The sequence below is a fragment of the Artemia franciscana genome, chromosome 16 (genome assembly GCF_032884065.1).
Source record: "Artemia franciscana chromosome 16, ASM3288406v1, whole genome shotgun sequence".
NCBI lineage: Eukaryota > Metazoa > Arthropoda > Branchiopoda > Anostraca > Artemiidae > Artemia > Artemia franciscana.
In genome coordinates, this window is record NC_088878.1 from 15,846,277 (window position 1) to 15,863,452 (window position 17,176).

Here is a 17,176-nt window from a genome sequence, read left to right on the forward strand (position 1 = left end):
AAATTTGCGCCTTAATATTCTTAGTTTTAATTGCACTAGTAGTAATAGTAGCTGAAATATTAATTTCGGGTAGTAGTAGTATAAGTAAAACAGTAGCACTCGGATGCAAATATTTTCTTCTGGTTGGCTCAACATCTCTCACAACAAGCCCTGTTAGTTTCAACTGCACACAGCAAACAAGTCCTAAGATAGTGCTGTTACACAGTTTTGACAACCTGCATACAGAGGTTTTTTTTCAGTTCATCTTCTCTTCTCAAAATCTATAGAAAATTTCCCATTCATGCCCTTAGGCCTAGTTGTAATAGTAGTCTCAGTAGTAGTATTGATATTACTGGTATTGCATAGTGGTCATCGAAATTATGTTAGCGCTACAAGTAGTTGCAATAGAAATAGTAGTAGTAGTAACTTGTAGCAATAACAGTAGTATAAGCTGTAGTGCGCACATATTGTCTTTTGGTGAGATTATCTTCCCCTTTAATGATTCTCTTTAAGTTTCAACTTAATACTGAAATCAATTCTTGAGATAGGCTATTTTGACAATGTGCAGGCACATAGCGTCATTTGATGTAGTTTAAATTTCCCCTTAGTACTGTAAATCAGTAGTGTGAGAGTAGTAGTGGAAGTAGTTGTAGTAGTGTCGGTAGAATGCAAATATTTGCTTTTTGGTCATCTAGTTATCATTTCCTGAATTTTCCAAATTAATATAATCAGTTAATCCTGTGTTGCACCCTTTTCACAATCTGTATACACTTACCATGTTTTGGTTTCGTTAAATACTCCTCTCAACATTCTCTGAAAGGTTCATCTGAATACCCTTCGTCTTCTTGAAAAATCAAGTTCAAACATGCATACCTTTCTAAATAACATATACTATGTGTAAACAATGAACGTCCTTGTCCTAACTATGTCCTAACTTGTCCAATTGCCTAACTAAGAGCCCTTGTCCTGAGGACAGTGGGGAGGTTGATATCCCCAAAGACATAATTATTGGACCTTTCAACAATGCTCAACAAAATAGGTCTTTTAAAATTTTTATCGGATATGTTTTGGGGAATGAAAGGCTTGGGGGAAGGAGACTCACGTCCCTCCATTCAATTTTGACTCTTAAAAAGGGCACTAAAACTTCCGACTTCTAATTAAATGAGTTCTCTCTGATCCAAAGTTGATACAACTACCCGTTCCATAAAAACCTTATATGCCCTAGAAATAACTTACAACCCTTGCCCATGGGCTCTGGGGGATTTGGACCATCCTAAAGACGTTGTTATATGATTTTTGGACTATTGAAAACAAAATGGCTGTCTCACAATTTAATGCGTTTTGACAAAAAGGTTGTCGGGGAGGAGGGCTAGTTACTCTCCATCATGTTTGACTCTTAAACAGGACTTAAAACTATACATTTCAAATCGTATGAGTCTCTTCTAAAGTTCACACGATCATCCCTTCCATAAGAACCTTATATGCCCCCGTGGAATAACTTACAACCCTTATCCCCAGACTCTGGGGGATTGTTTCCACGTCAAAGCCCTTATTGTATGATCTTTGGACTATTTTAAAACAAATCGCTATCTAAATTTTTTTATCGGATCCGTTTGCGGTAAATATGACGTAGGGAGGGGGGCAGCTGCCCCCGATTACTTTGACTCTTAAAAAGGGAACTAGAACATTTGATTTTCAATCCAATGAGCCCCCTCCCGAATTTATACGACCATTCTTTTCATAAAAACCTTATATGCCTTCTGGGTATTACTTAAAACCTTTGCGCTGAGGGCTCTGAGGGGTTGTGTCATCCTCAAAAACAGAATTTCCCGACCTTTCAACTACGCTGAACAAAATAGTTAAGTCGAAATTTTGATGAGATGTGTTTTGGGAAGTGATGGGCTTGGGTTGGGGACTTGTTGCCCTCCAATATCTTTTGACTCTTAAAAAAGGTCTTTCTATTTCCAATCGAATGAACCTTTTTTGAAGTTTCAACGACAACAAATGACCATTTCCAAATTTCTATCAGATACATTTTGTGAAAATAAGAGGTGTAGGTTGAGGGGGTTTACGCCATCCGATTACTTTGAATCTTAAAAAGGGTACTGGAACTTTTGATTACCAATTCAGTGAGCCACCTCCGAAGTTTAGACGACCACCCTTTCAATAAAAATCTTAAATGACACCAGGGAATAACTTACAACCCTTGCCACGAGGGCTGCAAGGGGGGGGGGTCATCTTCAAAGACATAACTTCCGACCTTTTAACTACTTTGAACAAAATGGCTGTTTCAAAATTTTTATTGGACGTGTTTTAGGAATTGGTAGGCGTGTGAGTGGGATTAGTTGCTGTCCAGTCACAGTACGAAGTGTGGTGGGTATCCACCCTTTGATTATTCTCAATCTTGAAAAGAACTTCTGATTACCATTCCAATGAGCACCCTCCGAAGTTTATACGATCACCCTTTCTATATAAACCTTATATGCACCCAGGGTATAACTTACAACACTTGCCCGGGGGGGGGGGGTTGTCATCCTCAAAGATATAATTTTTGGACCTTTCAATTACATTGAACAAAATGGCTACTTCAAAATTTTGATTGTTTTTGATTGTTTGGGGAAATAGTGGGAATGGGGTTAGTTGCCCTCTAATCACTTTCGACTAATAAAAAGCGCACTAGCTCTTTCAATCTCCAATCAAATGAGCTCTTTTCGAAGTTTTTACGACAACAAATGGCAATCTCAAAATTCATATCACGTGCATTTCGGGAAAATACGAGGTGTGGGGGGGTATCCACTCTCCGATCAGGAATCTTAAAAAGGACACTATAACCTCCAATTACCCATACAATGAGCCCCCTCCGAAGTTTCTAGGATCACCCTTTATATATGTAGAATATTTGCCCCCAGGGCATAACTTACAACCTTTTCCCTGAGGGATGTGGGCGGTTGTCAGCCTCAAGAACATAATTTCCAGACCTTTTCAATTACATTGAACAAAATGGCTATTTCAAAATTTTGATTGGGTGTGTTTGTGGAAATGGTGGGCGTGGGAGGAGGTGTTAGTTGCCCTCCAATCACTTTTGACTATTAAAAAGGCTCTAGCCCCTTCAAATTTCAATTGAATGAGCTCTTTTCGAAGCTTCTACGACAACAAATCGCCATCTCAAAATTCCTATCAGATGCATTGCTGGAAAATCCTAGGTGTGGGGAGGGGGTAAGGTATTCTCCCTCCGATCACTCTGAATCTTAAAAAGAGCACTAAAACTTCCGATTACCAATCCAATGACCTCCATTCGATGTTTATACGATCAAACATTCTATTCATACCTTATTTGCCCCGAGGGCATAACTTACAACCATTACCCTGAGGGCTCTGGGGGAGGGGTGCCATCCTCAAAGACATAATTTCCGGACCTTTCATTTACGATGATCAAAATCGCTATCTCAAAATTTGTATTGGCAGTGTTTAGGAAAATAGTGGGCGTGGTAGGGGGTTAGTTGCCCTCCAATCACTTTCCACTATTTAAAAGGGCAGCAGCCCTTTCATTTTCCAATCGAATGAGCCTTTTTCGAAGTTTTTACGACAACAAATGGCCATCTTAAAGTTTCTATCAGATGCATTTCGGAAAAATACGGGGTATGGAGGGGTGGTATCCACCCTCCCATCACTCTGAATCTCAAAAAGGGCACTAAAACCTTTGATTGGCAATCCAATGAGTCCCCTCCCTATGATTTTGCGTTTAACCATTTTTAAAGAGCAAATTTCTAATATATAGGACATTTTTTCTGGTAAATCGAATCAAACAGTTCGTGGTAACGAACTGTAGTAAGGAGCGACCCGGCTCAATAGTAACCGAAACTCTAAAAACAGAATTTTTATAACAATAATTACATCAAAAGAATTGCATTTTAATGCTGAATTAAATATATAAGTTTCATTAAATTTAAACTTACCCATCAAAAGTTACGAGCCTGAGATAATTTGCCTTATTTTAGAAAATAGAGGGAAACGCCCCTTAAAATTCACAGAATCTTAACGAAAATCACACCATCAGATTCAGCGTAACAAAGAACCGTACAGTAGGAGTTTCAAGCCCCTATCTACAAAATGTGGAATTTTGCATTTTTTGCCACAAGATAGAACTTTTAAAAAATTAAAAGTTCCAGTTACCCTTTTAAATAACCAAAAAATTGGAGGGTAACTAGGCCTACTTCCCCGCTTCTTTTTTCTCAAAATCGTCCGATCAAAACTATAAGAAAGCCATTTAGCCATAAAAATAAATTATTATACAAATTTCGTTTCAATTATTCATGTGCAGTGAGCCAAAATCGAAACATGCATTATTTAAAAAACGTTCAGAAATTAAATAAAAAAACAAGTTTTTTTTAACTGAAAGTAAGGAGCGAGATTAAAGCTTAAAACGAACAAAGATTACTCCGTATATGAAAGGAGCTGTTCCCTCCTCAACGCCCCGCTCTTTACGCTAATTTTAGAGTTGAGAGAAAGAGTCAAACTTTAGCGTAAAGAGCGGGGTGTTGAGGAGGGAACAGCCCCTTTCATATACGGAGTAATTTTTGTTCGTTTTAAGTTTTAATCTCGCTTCTTACTTTCAGTTAAAAAAACTTATATATATATATATATATATATATATATATATATATATATATATATATATATATATATATATATATATATACCCTAATAAACTTCCTTAAAAGTGGCGAAAAAGCTTTAACTTTAAGCTTTTATTTGATAGCTAGATAGATAGATACCTTTATTCAACAATAAATTTCAATAGAACCCAAGACTTTATTGCAAACCTTGAGTTATTATTGAAGATTCGTTGCTTCAATAGATTTTGTAATGATATCTGATTGTAAAGGGATTTTGTGGACAATCTTTCTTTACGGGTTGGATACTTTTATTTAGGTACCAAATCAACATGTGTCCTCGAAAATAAAATCAGTTTTAATAAAAGAATAAAAATCAAATAAACTTTTTTCAGGGGTGAAAGGTCCATTTGGTGATGATGCGAGGCCTCCACCTCAACCTGGTAGCCGCGGCTTTCTGTTTACGCGGCATTCATTATCTACAGATGTTCCAGACTGCCCAGAAGGAACCAACAAAATGTGGGACGGATACTCGCTTCTAAATTTTATTGGTGATGGACGGGCTCATGGTCAAGACTTAGGTAAGTGTTTCTAATTACTTCATTCTACATATGAGCTTCGTAAACCCCTTAGTACGTTTTCAAAAAAAAATTATCGGTCATACTCTTATAACCCTCACTTTCTAAAATCAGTAGGGCTCGTAAAATTGTCGGTCATACTCGCATAAACCCACACTTTCTAAAATCAGTACGGCTCGTAAAATTGTCGCTCTTACTCTTATAACCCCACACTTTCTAAAATCAGTAGGGCTCGTAAAATTGTCGGTCTTACTCTTATAACCCCACACTTTCTAAAATCAGTAGGACTCGTAAAATTGTCGGTCATACTCGCATAAACCCACACTTTCTAAAATCAGTAGGGCTCGTAAAATATTCAATCTTACTCTTATAACCCCACACTTTCTAAAATCAGTAGGGATCGTAAAGTTGTTGGTTATACTCTTATAACCACACACTTTCTAAAATCAGTAGGGCTCGTAACATTGTCGGTCTTACTCTTATAACCCCACACTTTCTAAAATCAATAGGGATCGAAAAGTTTATGGTTATACTCTTATAACCACACACTTTTTAAAATCAGTAGGACTCGTAAAATTGTCGGTCATACTCGCATAAACCCACACTTTCTAAAATCAGTACGGCTCGTAAAATTGTCGGTCTTACTCTTATAACCCCCACACTTTCTAAAATCAGTAGGGCTCGTAAAATTGTCGGTCTTACTCTTATAACCCCACACTTTCTAAAATCAGTAGGACTCGTTAAACTGCCAGTCATACTATTATAACCCACTTTCTAAAATCAGAAGGGGTCATAAAATTGCCGGTCATACTCTTGTAACCCCACACTTTCTAAAATCAGTAGGATCGTAAAATTGTCAGTCATACTATTATAAACCTACACTTTCAAAAATCAGAAGGGTCATAAAATTGCCGGTCATACTCTTATAACACCACACTATCTAAAATCAGTAGGGATCGTAAATTTGTTGGCTATACTCTTATAATCGCACACTTTCTAAAATCAGAAGGGCTCGTAAAATTGTCAGTCTTACTCTTATAACCCCACACTTTCTAAAATCAGTAGGACTCGTAAAATTGTCAGTCATACTATTATAACCCCAGACTTTCCAAAATCAGGAGGGGTCATAAAATTGCCGGTCATACTCTTATAACCCCACACTTTCTAAAATCAGTAGAGATCGTCAAATTGTTGGTTATACTCTTATAAACCGACACTGTCAAATCAGCAGTGCCCGTAAAATTCTGTAAAGTTGCGAATTTATAGTATATTTAAGATTTGTCAATGCTAAATATGTAGCTAATTTCATGGACTTTAGGCTTCAGCTTCAAAGATTTTCAAATAAAACATGTATAAAAAACAAAATAAATATTTGTTTTATAATAATTCAGATGGTGATATACGCTGACTAATTTCTTATCGATAGAATTCTAATCCAAGCTTAGATATATACGTCTGCTAGCTATGATTGATTTAAGCTTCCACTTCTTTTTCAATCACTTCGTGGTAACAAACTGTAGTAAGGAATTCTAAAAAACAGAATTTTGACACCAAAAGTGACATCAAAAGAATTGTATTTTTATGCTAATTTTAAATGTATAAGTTTCATCAAGTTTAATCTTACCCATCAAAAATTACGAACCTAAGAAAATTTGCCTTATTTTAGAAAAAAGGGAGGAACACCCCCTAAAAGTCATAAAATTTTAACGAAAATTACACCATAAGATTCAACGTATCGGAGTATCCTACTGTAGAAATTTTAAGCTCCCATCTACAAAAATGCGGAATTTTGTAATTTTTTGCCAGAAGGCAGATCATGGATGCTTATTTATTTGTTGTTTTTTTTTTCCCCAGGGGTGGAATTAAAAAGTTTTCAGTTTGAAATTAAAGGTTTGACTCTTTCTCACAACTCTACTTTTAAAAACAATTAAAACTTTAGCGTAAAGAGCGGGGCGTTGAAGAGGGGACAACCCCTTTCATATACGGAATAATTTCTGTTCGTTTTAAGTTTTAATGTCACTCCCTACTTGCAGTTAAAAATTACTTGTTTTTTCATTTAAACTTTTAAAGATATTATTTCTCGCTATGATGCGCTTGTTATCATGGTGATGACAATCAGTTTATTATTTGGTTATAGCTACACTTGATACTATTCTTATTAATAGTTACCAAATGGAAACAGAATCTATTTCCTAACATTTTTTGTATTGCGTTTGTAATACGTTTAAAGAACACTGATTAAATGACTTTCCCCAAAGTGGACAAAGAAAAATCGATGGAATGAAAAAATGTGCTGGATAGCATGTATGAGTCTATGAAGGATATACAGGAAAGGGAAATTGATTTTTAGTATCTACGATACGTCAAAATTACACAAGATGACAAATTACTCCGAGTAGCTAAAGAAAAAGGCAAGGGACAAGAAACAGTAAAAATCACGTTGAATTGCTCACGAAAATGTGACTTAAAACTAAAGAGCAACACAATAATTATGCTATTGCGTGACTTGATAATAATTTCAGCCAGGAAGTGCAATGGGGGGCTGGGGGTCAAATATCCTTATTGTCTATAAGATAGAGATCTCGCATGTTCTAACATATTTGTCAAGATATTATTGTTCTTACTACACAATTAATAAGATAAGGGTGAGACACCAGATTTTTGATATAGCTCTTGATCAGTGCTAGCTTCTTGATTTTATTTTTTATATTCATTATTTCTGTTTGTTCCTCTCAGGAAACAGATTCCTGTATACCTGGCCATCTGGAATATCTTTGTTTTCAATTATTATTCTACAATATCCCATAATTTTATTCGCCTTTTTTGCATTCTTTTGAAGATTTGTTCAAACTCTTCAAAATGAATATGTACATATTCCTATTTCTCTTATCTAGCCATATACATATAATATTATAGTTAAAAACGCCATAGAATATTTTGTAAAGATTAGGTGAGATGTAAGGAAAAAAGTAAATAAAGTTTCTTTTGTTATTACAAAAGTGAAGTTGATTATTTTTCAGGTGCACCTGGAAGTTGTATGAAAAGGTTTAACACTATACCTTTTCTTTTCTGCGACTTGAACAACGTCTGCAACTATGCTAGTCGCAATGATTACAGTTACTGGCTCAATACTGGTGAGCCAATGCCAATGAACATGGCACCGTTCACGAATCGAGAAGTCACTCGACACATATCTCGATGTAGTGTGTGCGAAACACCAGCTAGGGTTATTGCTGTCCATTCTCAGTCAAATTCAATCCCGAATTGCCCAACTGGATGGGATGACTTGTATATTGGCTATAGCTTCATAATGGTAAGAAAAAGTCTTCTTTGTAAACACCACTCATTCTACTTCATTCAAATATGCTTAAATTGCCAGTAATATTTTTTAGTAATTGTTAATAATGAGCTTTAGTTTCTGTTTTTAGAAGAAGTGCTTGTATTAATAAAAATAGGAAATAAGCGTTCTTTAAACAATTAAAAAGTTTAAGGGACTGGAAAAAGACAAAATGTATGTAGAAAAAAAATTAGATGAAGCGAAAAAACATCGAAAAGAAATTGAGAAAATGAAAATGATATTAGGAGGAACTGACGGCTTTAAAAGTAGCTGGAGAAAAATCTTTGTAACCAATCAATTTGAATTCACCATGCGGAGTTTAACTTGTTGTGTTTTGAACCTGTGAATTTTATGTTGGTATTTTGATGTAAAGTTCTTAGACTGTTATCTGTATCATTTATGTCTGTTATCGGCTTGACTTATCCTTTACATATAATTTCAAGCATTGATGGTGTTGGATAAAGAAAGTAGGAAAAGAAAAACAAATTGAAACAAACAAAATAAAATAGTCTCGCTCAGTATTTAAATTGTTAAATATTTTAGGTATTAGCTTGATAAAGAGATAAACTGAGATATGGCAGGTTGTACGTTTTTACTGTACAGTAATGATGTGCCTTGAGCCTTGAGTAAATACAGCTAAAACAAAGCATGCTTTATTATTCTTTATTTAAAGCAAATTAAATTTAGAAAATTTTGCTGTTAAAGTAGTTCTCTCGTACAAAGTGAAGAAAACGTTATAGCTGCTTAAAGATTGACTTACAATACTTTGTTAGAGACTCTTCTAAAGAGTATTCCACTCCATATACCATTTACCTGGTTTTGCAGATTATTGCTGAACATGATAATTTTTGGAAATTGATTATTGCTAATATTTAACTGCTTTCAAAGTTTCGGCCTTCTGATGCAGTTGGAAAAGTTTAATTCCCTTTTCAGCTTTTTTTTGCTTTGTTGTTATATCTCATAAGCCACATTGTCATCTCTAGCACTTCATGATTTTTAAAACGAGTATTTTTTATTTTCATTTGTCCTATGTTTGAAAACAAATAGAAATATTGCATGCGAAAAACAGTGCAGATTTTTGGTTTTCACTGCCCCTTGCGAAATATTCGTGTACAAACTTGTGGGGTGTATCTTAAAAATATTTTCAAAAATTAGTTTTTACGAGTCTTGGAGTGGAACTTTCTTTGCCAGTTATATTTGCAGACGCTTTTTTTATTAGAGAGCAAGTTGGAGAGATCGGCCGTTTTGGACGATAATAATTCCAGAGTATCTAGCTCAAAGAGTACCCAAGTTATGATTAATCTTTGTATACCAAAATGAAGTAAACCAGCTGCACATAACTCTTTAGTGCAGTTCTTATTGTTTAGATCCACGAAAACAAAAACAAATTTTCTCCTGTGAAGCATAAAAGTCTTATTTTACGGTCTTCTTTAAAATTAGGAAACTGAGAAATACGCCTTTTGGTTTTGGATTCAATTATAGGTATCGATGGTCCGTGCTTTTTCAGCCAAAGCAGTTTTTCAAAAAACATAGTTTAGATACATCAGATCAATAACGCGAATTATTTATCATAACCTGGGATCTTTAAGTCGTCAATAATCCTGAAGTAAAACTGCAATCTAAATCTTTTTTTTTACTTTCAGCACACTGATGCTGGAGCAGAAGGTTCAGGTCAATCCCTTCAATCTCCGGGGTCTTGCCTTGAAGAATTTAGGCCTGTGCCCTTCATTGAGTGCCACGGACAGGGTACTTGTAATTACTATCAGACGGCCTATGCGTATTGGATGGCCACAATTGAAGATTATGACATGTTCAGGTACAAAATTTGCTTTTTTGAACTTTTACAATTAATATAAACTTACTAACATGGATAAGGATTTAGCTACTAGCACTTTCTGACTGTCTTTTTGGTGAAACGGTATATAGCCTGGGAACCTCTTTGCCTAGCAGCTTCCCCGACCTTTTCAGTCTTCAGTTTAAGGTATCGATGCTATCTGCACGAACACTTGTCAAGCATATCATGTCAAGCATATACCTAGCATATACCTGCCAAATACTTGTCAAGCATATACCTAGTCAAGCATAGCTTAGTCAATTTGCGACTTAGTCAAATAGCTTAGTGCCATATTTGCAGAATTATTATTATGAAGAACGTTCTTTGTGGATTTCTAGTTAGCGAGATCCCATGATTCAGCCGAGATACTCGTTTTCTTAGGTGACTTTTTGAGCCTATTTTTTCTTAGCAACCTCATTGGAGCTTTTTCTGATTTCAGTCCACCTGGGTTTCCTTCATCTGTAGGACTAAACATGTTTATGAGTTTTAATGCGAACTCTAAAGGGTTTTCCCGATCATTAAGTTTTTGGAATCACAAGGCAATTGCCTCATATAAAACCTTTCAAAATTTTTCTCTTTTAGGGGGTATTTCAGGAATAGAGAGACTTAGAAAAATAGTAGGTTTCTTTTAAGAAAGGTACTATTTAGGAGAAGTGTTAAAATAATTATAAACTTGATTATATTTATTAAAGAAGCGCCAAGTAGCATTGCCAAATGGAAACAAGACCTGATATTTTGTTCATTTTGTTTTTGAATAGTAAGATATATTATCCCAGTCAAGATTGTAGGGCAGTCATTTAGTATGCGAGCTATATGGAGATCAAAATTTTTCAGCTCAACTTTTCTCCGAAGAGAAAAATGTGAGAAAAATCCTGTTTCATTCGTTTTGAATGGGGCATAGCATTTTTTTTCCTCGGTAAAGAAACTTCAGTAGGCATTTGTGATAATATTAATTATCAATGTATGTAAAAAAAAGTTACTAATTGTTAACAGTTTAACGAAGTCGAATATGTATTTTGAAAAAAGGGAAAAAAACATTTTCCTCAACTTACCATTGTCATCCAATTAAATTGCAACCTAATTCCTCGGATATTACATGGAATTAGATAATTCCTATGGAATTCGATTTCTCAAAAAGGTAGCGCCGATAATATGCAGTCAAGCCCTTAGAATTTGTTCGTGTTAACCCTACAGAATTACAGTGGCAGACTCAGCATACATTCATTGAAAAGTTTTATTAAGGTTAGAAGTAAAACTTGTGTCAGGAGTAAAAATATCATCAGTGAGTTTAGTTTTTCAATTTTAATAGATATATATATATATATATATATATATATATATATATATATATATATATATATATATATATATACATATATATACATATATATATATATATATATATATATATATATATATATATACATATATATATATATATATATATATATATATACATATATATATATATATATATATTGCAAATGGTGAAATGGAGTAATTTTGTTTGTTTGAAGTTTCAATATCAACCTTTACTTCTATTCAGTAATTTTTTTTTCTTGTTATTTATGTTTCGCAAGCCTTGAACTCTGGAAGCATTTTAAAAGAGTACTTGAAATATAAAATATGCTTCATTTTACATGCAGAATCTGAATATGCAAAGCTCTTTGAAAAATATTGATGGGAAAGTAAGAGTGATCCTCTGCGCCCCTATAAAGGGTGTTATCACCCTTATAAAGGGGTGATGGGATAATTTTTTCAAGCTTAGCGACATTAATAAATATTTGTCTAAAAATATTCGCTCTTAGATCCTTATATATATTAAATAAAAAAAACAAGTTTTTTCAACTGAAAGTAAGGAGTGACATCAAAACTTAAAACGCACAGAAATTACTTCGTATATGAAAGAGGCTGCTTCCTCATCAACGCCCCGCTCTTTACGCTAAAGTTTGACTCTTTCTCTCAATTCTTCTTTCTAAAACAGTAAAAAACTTTAGCGTAAAGAGCGGGGCGTTGATGAGGAAGCAGCCTCTTTCATATACGAAGTAATTTCTGTGCGTTTTAAGTTTTGATGTCACTCCTTACTTTCAGTTGAAAAAACTTGTTTTTTTTATTTAATTTCTGAACGTTTTTGAATCAATGCATGTTTTGATTTTGGCTCTCCACAGAGGAATAATCAAAACGAAATTTGCATATTTTTTTTTTTTTTGGCTCAATGGCTTTCTCATAATTTTGATCGAATGATTTTGAGAAAAAAAGAGCGGGGAACGAAGCCTAGTTGCCCCCTGATTTTTTGGTTAATTAAAAAGGCAACTAGAACTTTTAATTTTTTACGAATCTTTTTATTGGTAAAAGATTTACGTAACTTATAAATTAGCTTACGTAAAGAACTTTTGTATTCTCATGTTTTTATTACATATATGAGGGATTCGCCCCATCGTCAGTACCTCGCTCTTTACACTAAAGCTTAAATTTTATCCCAATTCATTAAGAATGACCCCCTGAATCACAAAAGCCGTAGAATAAGTAGTTGAAATTACCGAAAATACTTTAGCGTAAAGAGAGAGGTATTAGAAGGAGGTGAGCCCCTCATATGGGTAATAATTTCTGTTTGTTTTAAGTTTTATTGCTGTTCCTTACTTCCAGCTGAAAAAGCTTTTTCACTTTTATTTTTTAATTGTTTTTTTTTTAAATAATGCTAGTAAATCCTGCTCTCCCTTCATGGAAATTTTCTTCTCCCATTAGAAATTCTCGAAGGAAAGTTCCCCCAGCATATCCCCCTCTTCTCAACCCCTCCCCCAAGCCAAAAAAATCCTCCTGAAAACGCCTGTATACTTCCCAATAACCATTACTATATGTAAGCATAGGTCAAAGTTTGTAACTTGTTGCCCCTCCCACGGGGACTGTGGGGGAGTAACTCTTCCCCAAAGACATAGTTATAAGGTTTTTTGACTACGCTGAATAAAATCGCTATCTCAGAATTTTGATCCGTTGACTTTGGGAAAATAATTAGCGTGGGAGGGGGCCTAGGTGCCCTCCAATTTTTTTAGTCACTTAAAAAGGGCACTAGAACTTTTCATTTCCGTTAGAATGAGCCCTCTTGCAACATTCTAGGACAACTGGGTCGATACGATCACCCCTGGGGAAAAAAAACAACAAAAAAACAAAAAAACAAAAAAACAAATAAACACGCATCCGTGATCTGCCTTCTGGCAAAAAATGCAAAATTCCACATTTTTGTAGATAGGAGCTCGAAACTTCTACAGTAGGGTTCTCTGATACGCTGAATCTGATGGTGTGATTTTCGTTAAGATTCTATGACTTTTAGGGGGCGTTTCCCCCTATTTTCAAAAATAACGCAAATTTTCTCAGGCTCGTAACTTTTGATGGATAAGACTAAACTTGATGAAACTTATATATTTAAAACCAGCTTTAAAATGCGATTCTTTTGATGTATCTAGTGGTATCAAAATTCCATTTTTTAGAGTTTTGGTTACTATTGAGCCGGGTCGCTCCTTACTACAGTTCGTTACCACGAACTGTTTGATATATATATATATATATATATATATATATATATATATATATATATATATATATATATATATATATATATATATATATATATATATATATAGCACTGGGAGATAAATGGAGCACTCTGCATATATGTAGAATGATTGACCGTGGGGTAGAGGTCAGAAGACTATCCCTCGCGAGGAGACAGGAGTGAAAGTACGAAAAGAGTAGGTTTTTTATGGCTGTTGTTTTTCTCGATTTTTGGAAGACCCTATGGTAACGCAGGGTAGAGTTACGTTCCCTTGGTGCAAAAATAGGGCTATCGAAATATTTGTAACTGAATTTAAGTAGTGGGTTCTAGTATATTAATGATATAATCATTACCCTTATGTCTCCCCTGATTTTGTTGAAATGCATGGATCTCAATGGGAATCCTAGTAATTTAAAGTATTTTGGTTGGTTGGTCCTAGTCTTATAACCTCTGCCTCTACTTTAATTTATTGCAATCTTAGCAAAATCAGATGTACCCAATCAATTTTACTAGAGGGGGCGAATTAAAAAAAAATGCTAATTTTTCTAATTTTAGATTTCTTCTGCTCGAAATAAAGCATTCTATATCTGTTGCGTTTTAAGCCGAAGATCTCTACTATTTATCATGTCGATGTTGTCTGGGACCATTAAGGATAAACTTTAAAGCGAAAACAGTAAATTACAGGAAAACAGCGTTTTAACCAAACTGACACCCTGTCGACCAAATGTCCACTGAATTATTTAGGAAAAATGTTTGTGCCCTCTGGACTTCTTTGACAATACTGCTGACAAAATTGAGTTGCTTTATTGGTAATTTTCGTAGCTATTTCCAGGCTCACATGTTGGAGACACATAAGCTAGTGAGTGCACCTAACAAGAGACGAATTATACAGGAAGTATGAGAATTTTATAGAGAATTGTAAAAAACTGAAAATTTTGGTTGGGCAAGTGGAATTTCCCTCCCCACCCCCTGTTTATGTGTCTGACTCGTATTGTATAACATTCTTTGCTGTTACAATTTGTAACATTTTTTTTTTCCTCCAGGAAACCACGGCCTGAAACATTAAAAGCTGGCAATCTTCTTCAACGTATAAGCCGTTGTATTGTCTGCAAGAAGAGAGTCATATTAAGAAGAAGGAAAAATTATACTCTGTCACAGTTTTCAGCCCCTCCATTAACATTAGTTGATAACGGTAACTCACAAGAGCCGCAACCATATCTATCTCTCAACGGGCCTGTCTATGATGACTACGACTATTCTCCAGACCAGCTATAAGTGATTGCATTATATCAAAATTTTGTCTTTTAATTTCAAGTGTATTTATGGTAATTTCACATGCAGTCCAGTTTTTAAGATGGAACCTCGTATGCAGGGAAGGAAACCTACATTTATAATATCTATATTTCTACTTTGTAATATATGTCTACATTTATTATATATTTTTTAAGAATTCACGTGGTCATGCATATTTTCTTTCATCTGACCATCCAAGTTTAGAAGGGAAAAGCAATCTAGTCGTGATTTCAACCACCAAAATATTGGAGAGGAAACATCCAGGGGACTCTCATTGGACCGCATGTGAACTTATCATCAGTTTTAATTATTCTTGTTTTTTGCCAAGTTGAGAAGATAATTTCCGAAAGAACTTTAAACAACTGAAAATCTAGTCTGGATGTAGATGGTGTGAAGGTCTGAACTCTGTTGATCTGATTCAAAGTGGTCAACCTTTTATGTGCTTTATATACGTGCCTTTGCTTTAAAATATTTTACTTTATAATCTAGCTGACTAATTTAAAGGAAAAATGAACACCATTTGTCAAATGAAAGGAGCCAAGTCCACAATGATAAGAAATCGATTTTCTTATGCCGAAACTAATACTAAGTAGCATCTAAAAGAATCTTGTTTTAGCTGTAGATGGCATATTTCAGGAAATTAACAGTAATGATAATGAGAATTTCAGTTATGTCTTCTACCATGCCAACTTATTAATTAGCTATCATTTTCAGCATTGGTAATTTGAGCGTACTGTCAATAATCATATTCTGTAGTTATAAATCAATTGTTGAAGTTGAGAGTCTATTTATGCCGAAGAAATAAAGAAAGCAAAAACCGAGATAAGCCTTTCAAGCTTAGAAAACCAGAATAGCTAAAGTTTTTTCAGCACTGGACGCAATAATAAGTAATCCTTGTTTTAAAAAAGGAAGAAGACACTGAATATTAAATTGTTCAAAAATTATTTCGTACAATAATGTATTACCTTTATAGGCGTTTCTTTTCCTTTAACTTAAGTTGGGGTAGATTGAAATCTCTTCATCACTGCCTTTTTTTTAGTATTTGTTTTAGCTTTACTACTGACAATAAAAGTCTTTATTTCAGTTTAAGCATTTCTTTTCAACATATGATCACACTTCAGTGACGATATTGCCTTGTAAATTTTTATGCAATTGTAAGTATTGAGTTACGAACCTGAAAATAACCTAATAATCCTACGACATAACCATGGGCGTAGGAAACATCTTGTATGAGAGGGGGCAGCCGATTCTGTGATGGAAAGGGGAGATGAAATTATATCGGTAGTTCACAAAACCTCACATCGCCAGCAAGTTCTATCGTACCTTTTGAAATCTTTATTCATCAATAGTCACCAAACATCATAAATCATTAATTAGCTTCAGCAATAATCTTCTTGGATTACTGTACTCTTATTATCTTCTTGCAATATCATAATATTGTAAACCCGCTATCCTACTTCCAATTTCCAGAAAACATAAACACCATAAAAGTGAGTCGACACAAATCACATTACGGTTAGATAACTGCTTCTTGTTCTAAGAATTTCAATTCAAAATTTTAAAGTTGGGCGATAAATTGATTTGTCTGTATCTTTACATTGGACCAAAAATCAGTATTGAATATCGAAACGTAAATATCGATATCGGAAACAATATTTGGAAATTTCTGTTTATTTCTGACTTTTTCAACCATGTACTAATGAACCTCCAACAGAAAAATTCCAACATGAGAAAAGTCAATAAATCATAGTCACAAGAGCTGAATTTTTCTTGTTCCTTCTTGCAGAGAAAATGAAAATTGTCCAAAGAATTTTTTGATCATTGTACTTTTTTCTTCTTTTTTTTAACCAAAAGAAAGTCCAGAAATTGCAAACCCGTTAAAGCTTTGGTGCTGAAATCAATATTATAATTGACTGTGCGGATTTGTCCATCATTCTCATCTACCCTATATATCGTAGTACTATCTACCATTCTTGTCTTTCCTTTCTTATA

General features: G+C 34.4%; 1 protein-coding gene across 1 annotated transcript in view; it reads left to right on the forward strand.

Annotated features, from left to right (window-relative positions):
* Positions 1–16,267, forward strand: part of LOC136037123 (collagen alpha-5(IV) chain-like) — a 151,832-nt gene extending 135,565 nt beyond the window's left edge. The window contains exons 29-32 of the mRNA XM_065719608.1: positions 4,988–5,173; positions 8,191–8,483; positions 10,151–10,323; positions 14,935–16,267. Of these exons, the coding sequence (XP_065575680.1) occupies positions 4,988–5,173; positions 8,191–8,483; positions 10,151–10,323; positions 14,935–15,166 (884 nt within the window). The 3' untranslated portion in view covers positions 15,167–16,267. The remainder of the gene's footprint in view (positions 1–4,987; positions 5,174–8,190; positions 8,484–10,150; positions 10,324–14,934) is intronic.
* The last annotated feature ends 909 nt before the right edge of the window (positions 16,268–17,176 follow it).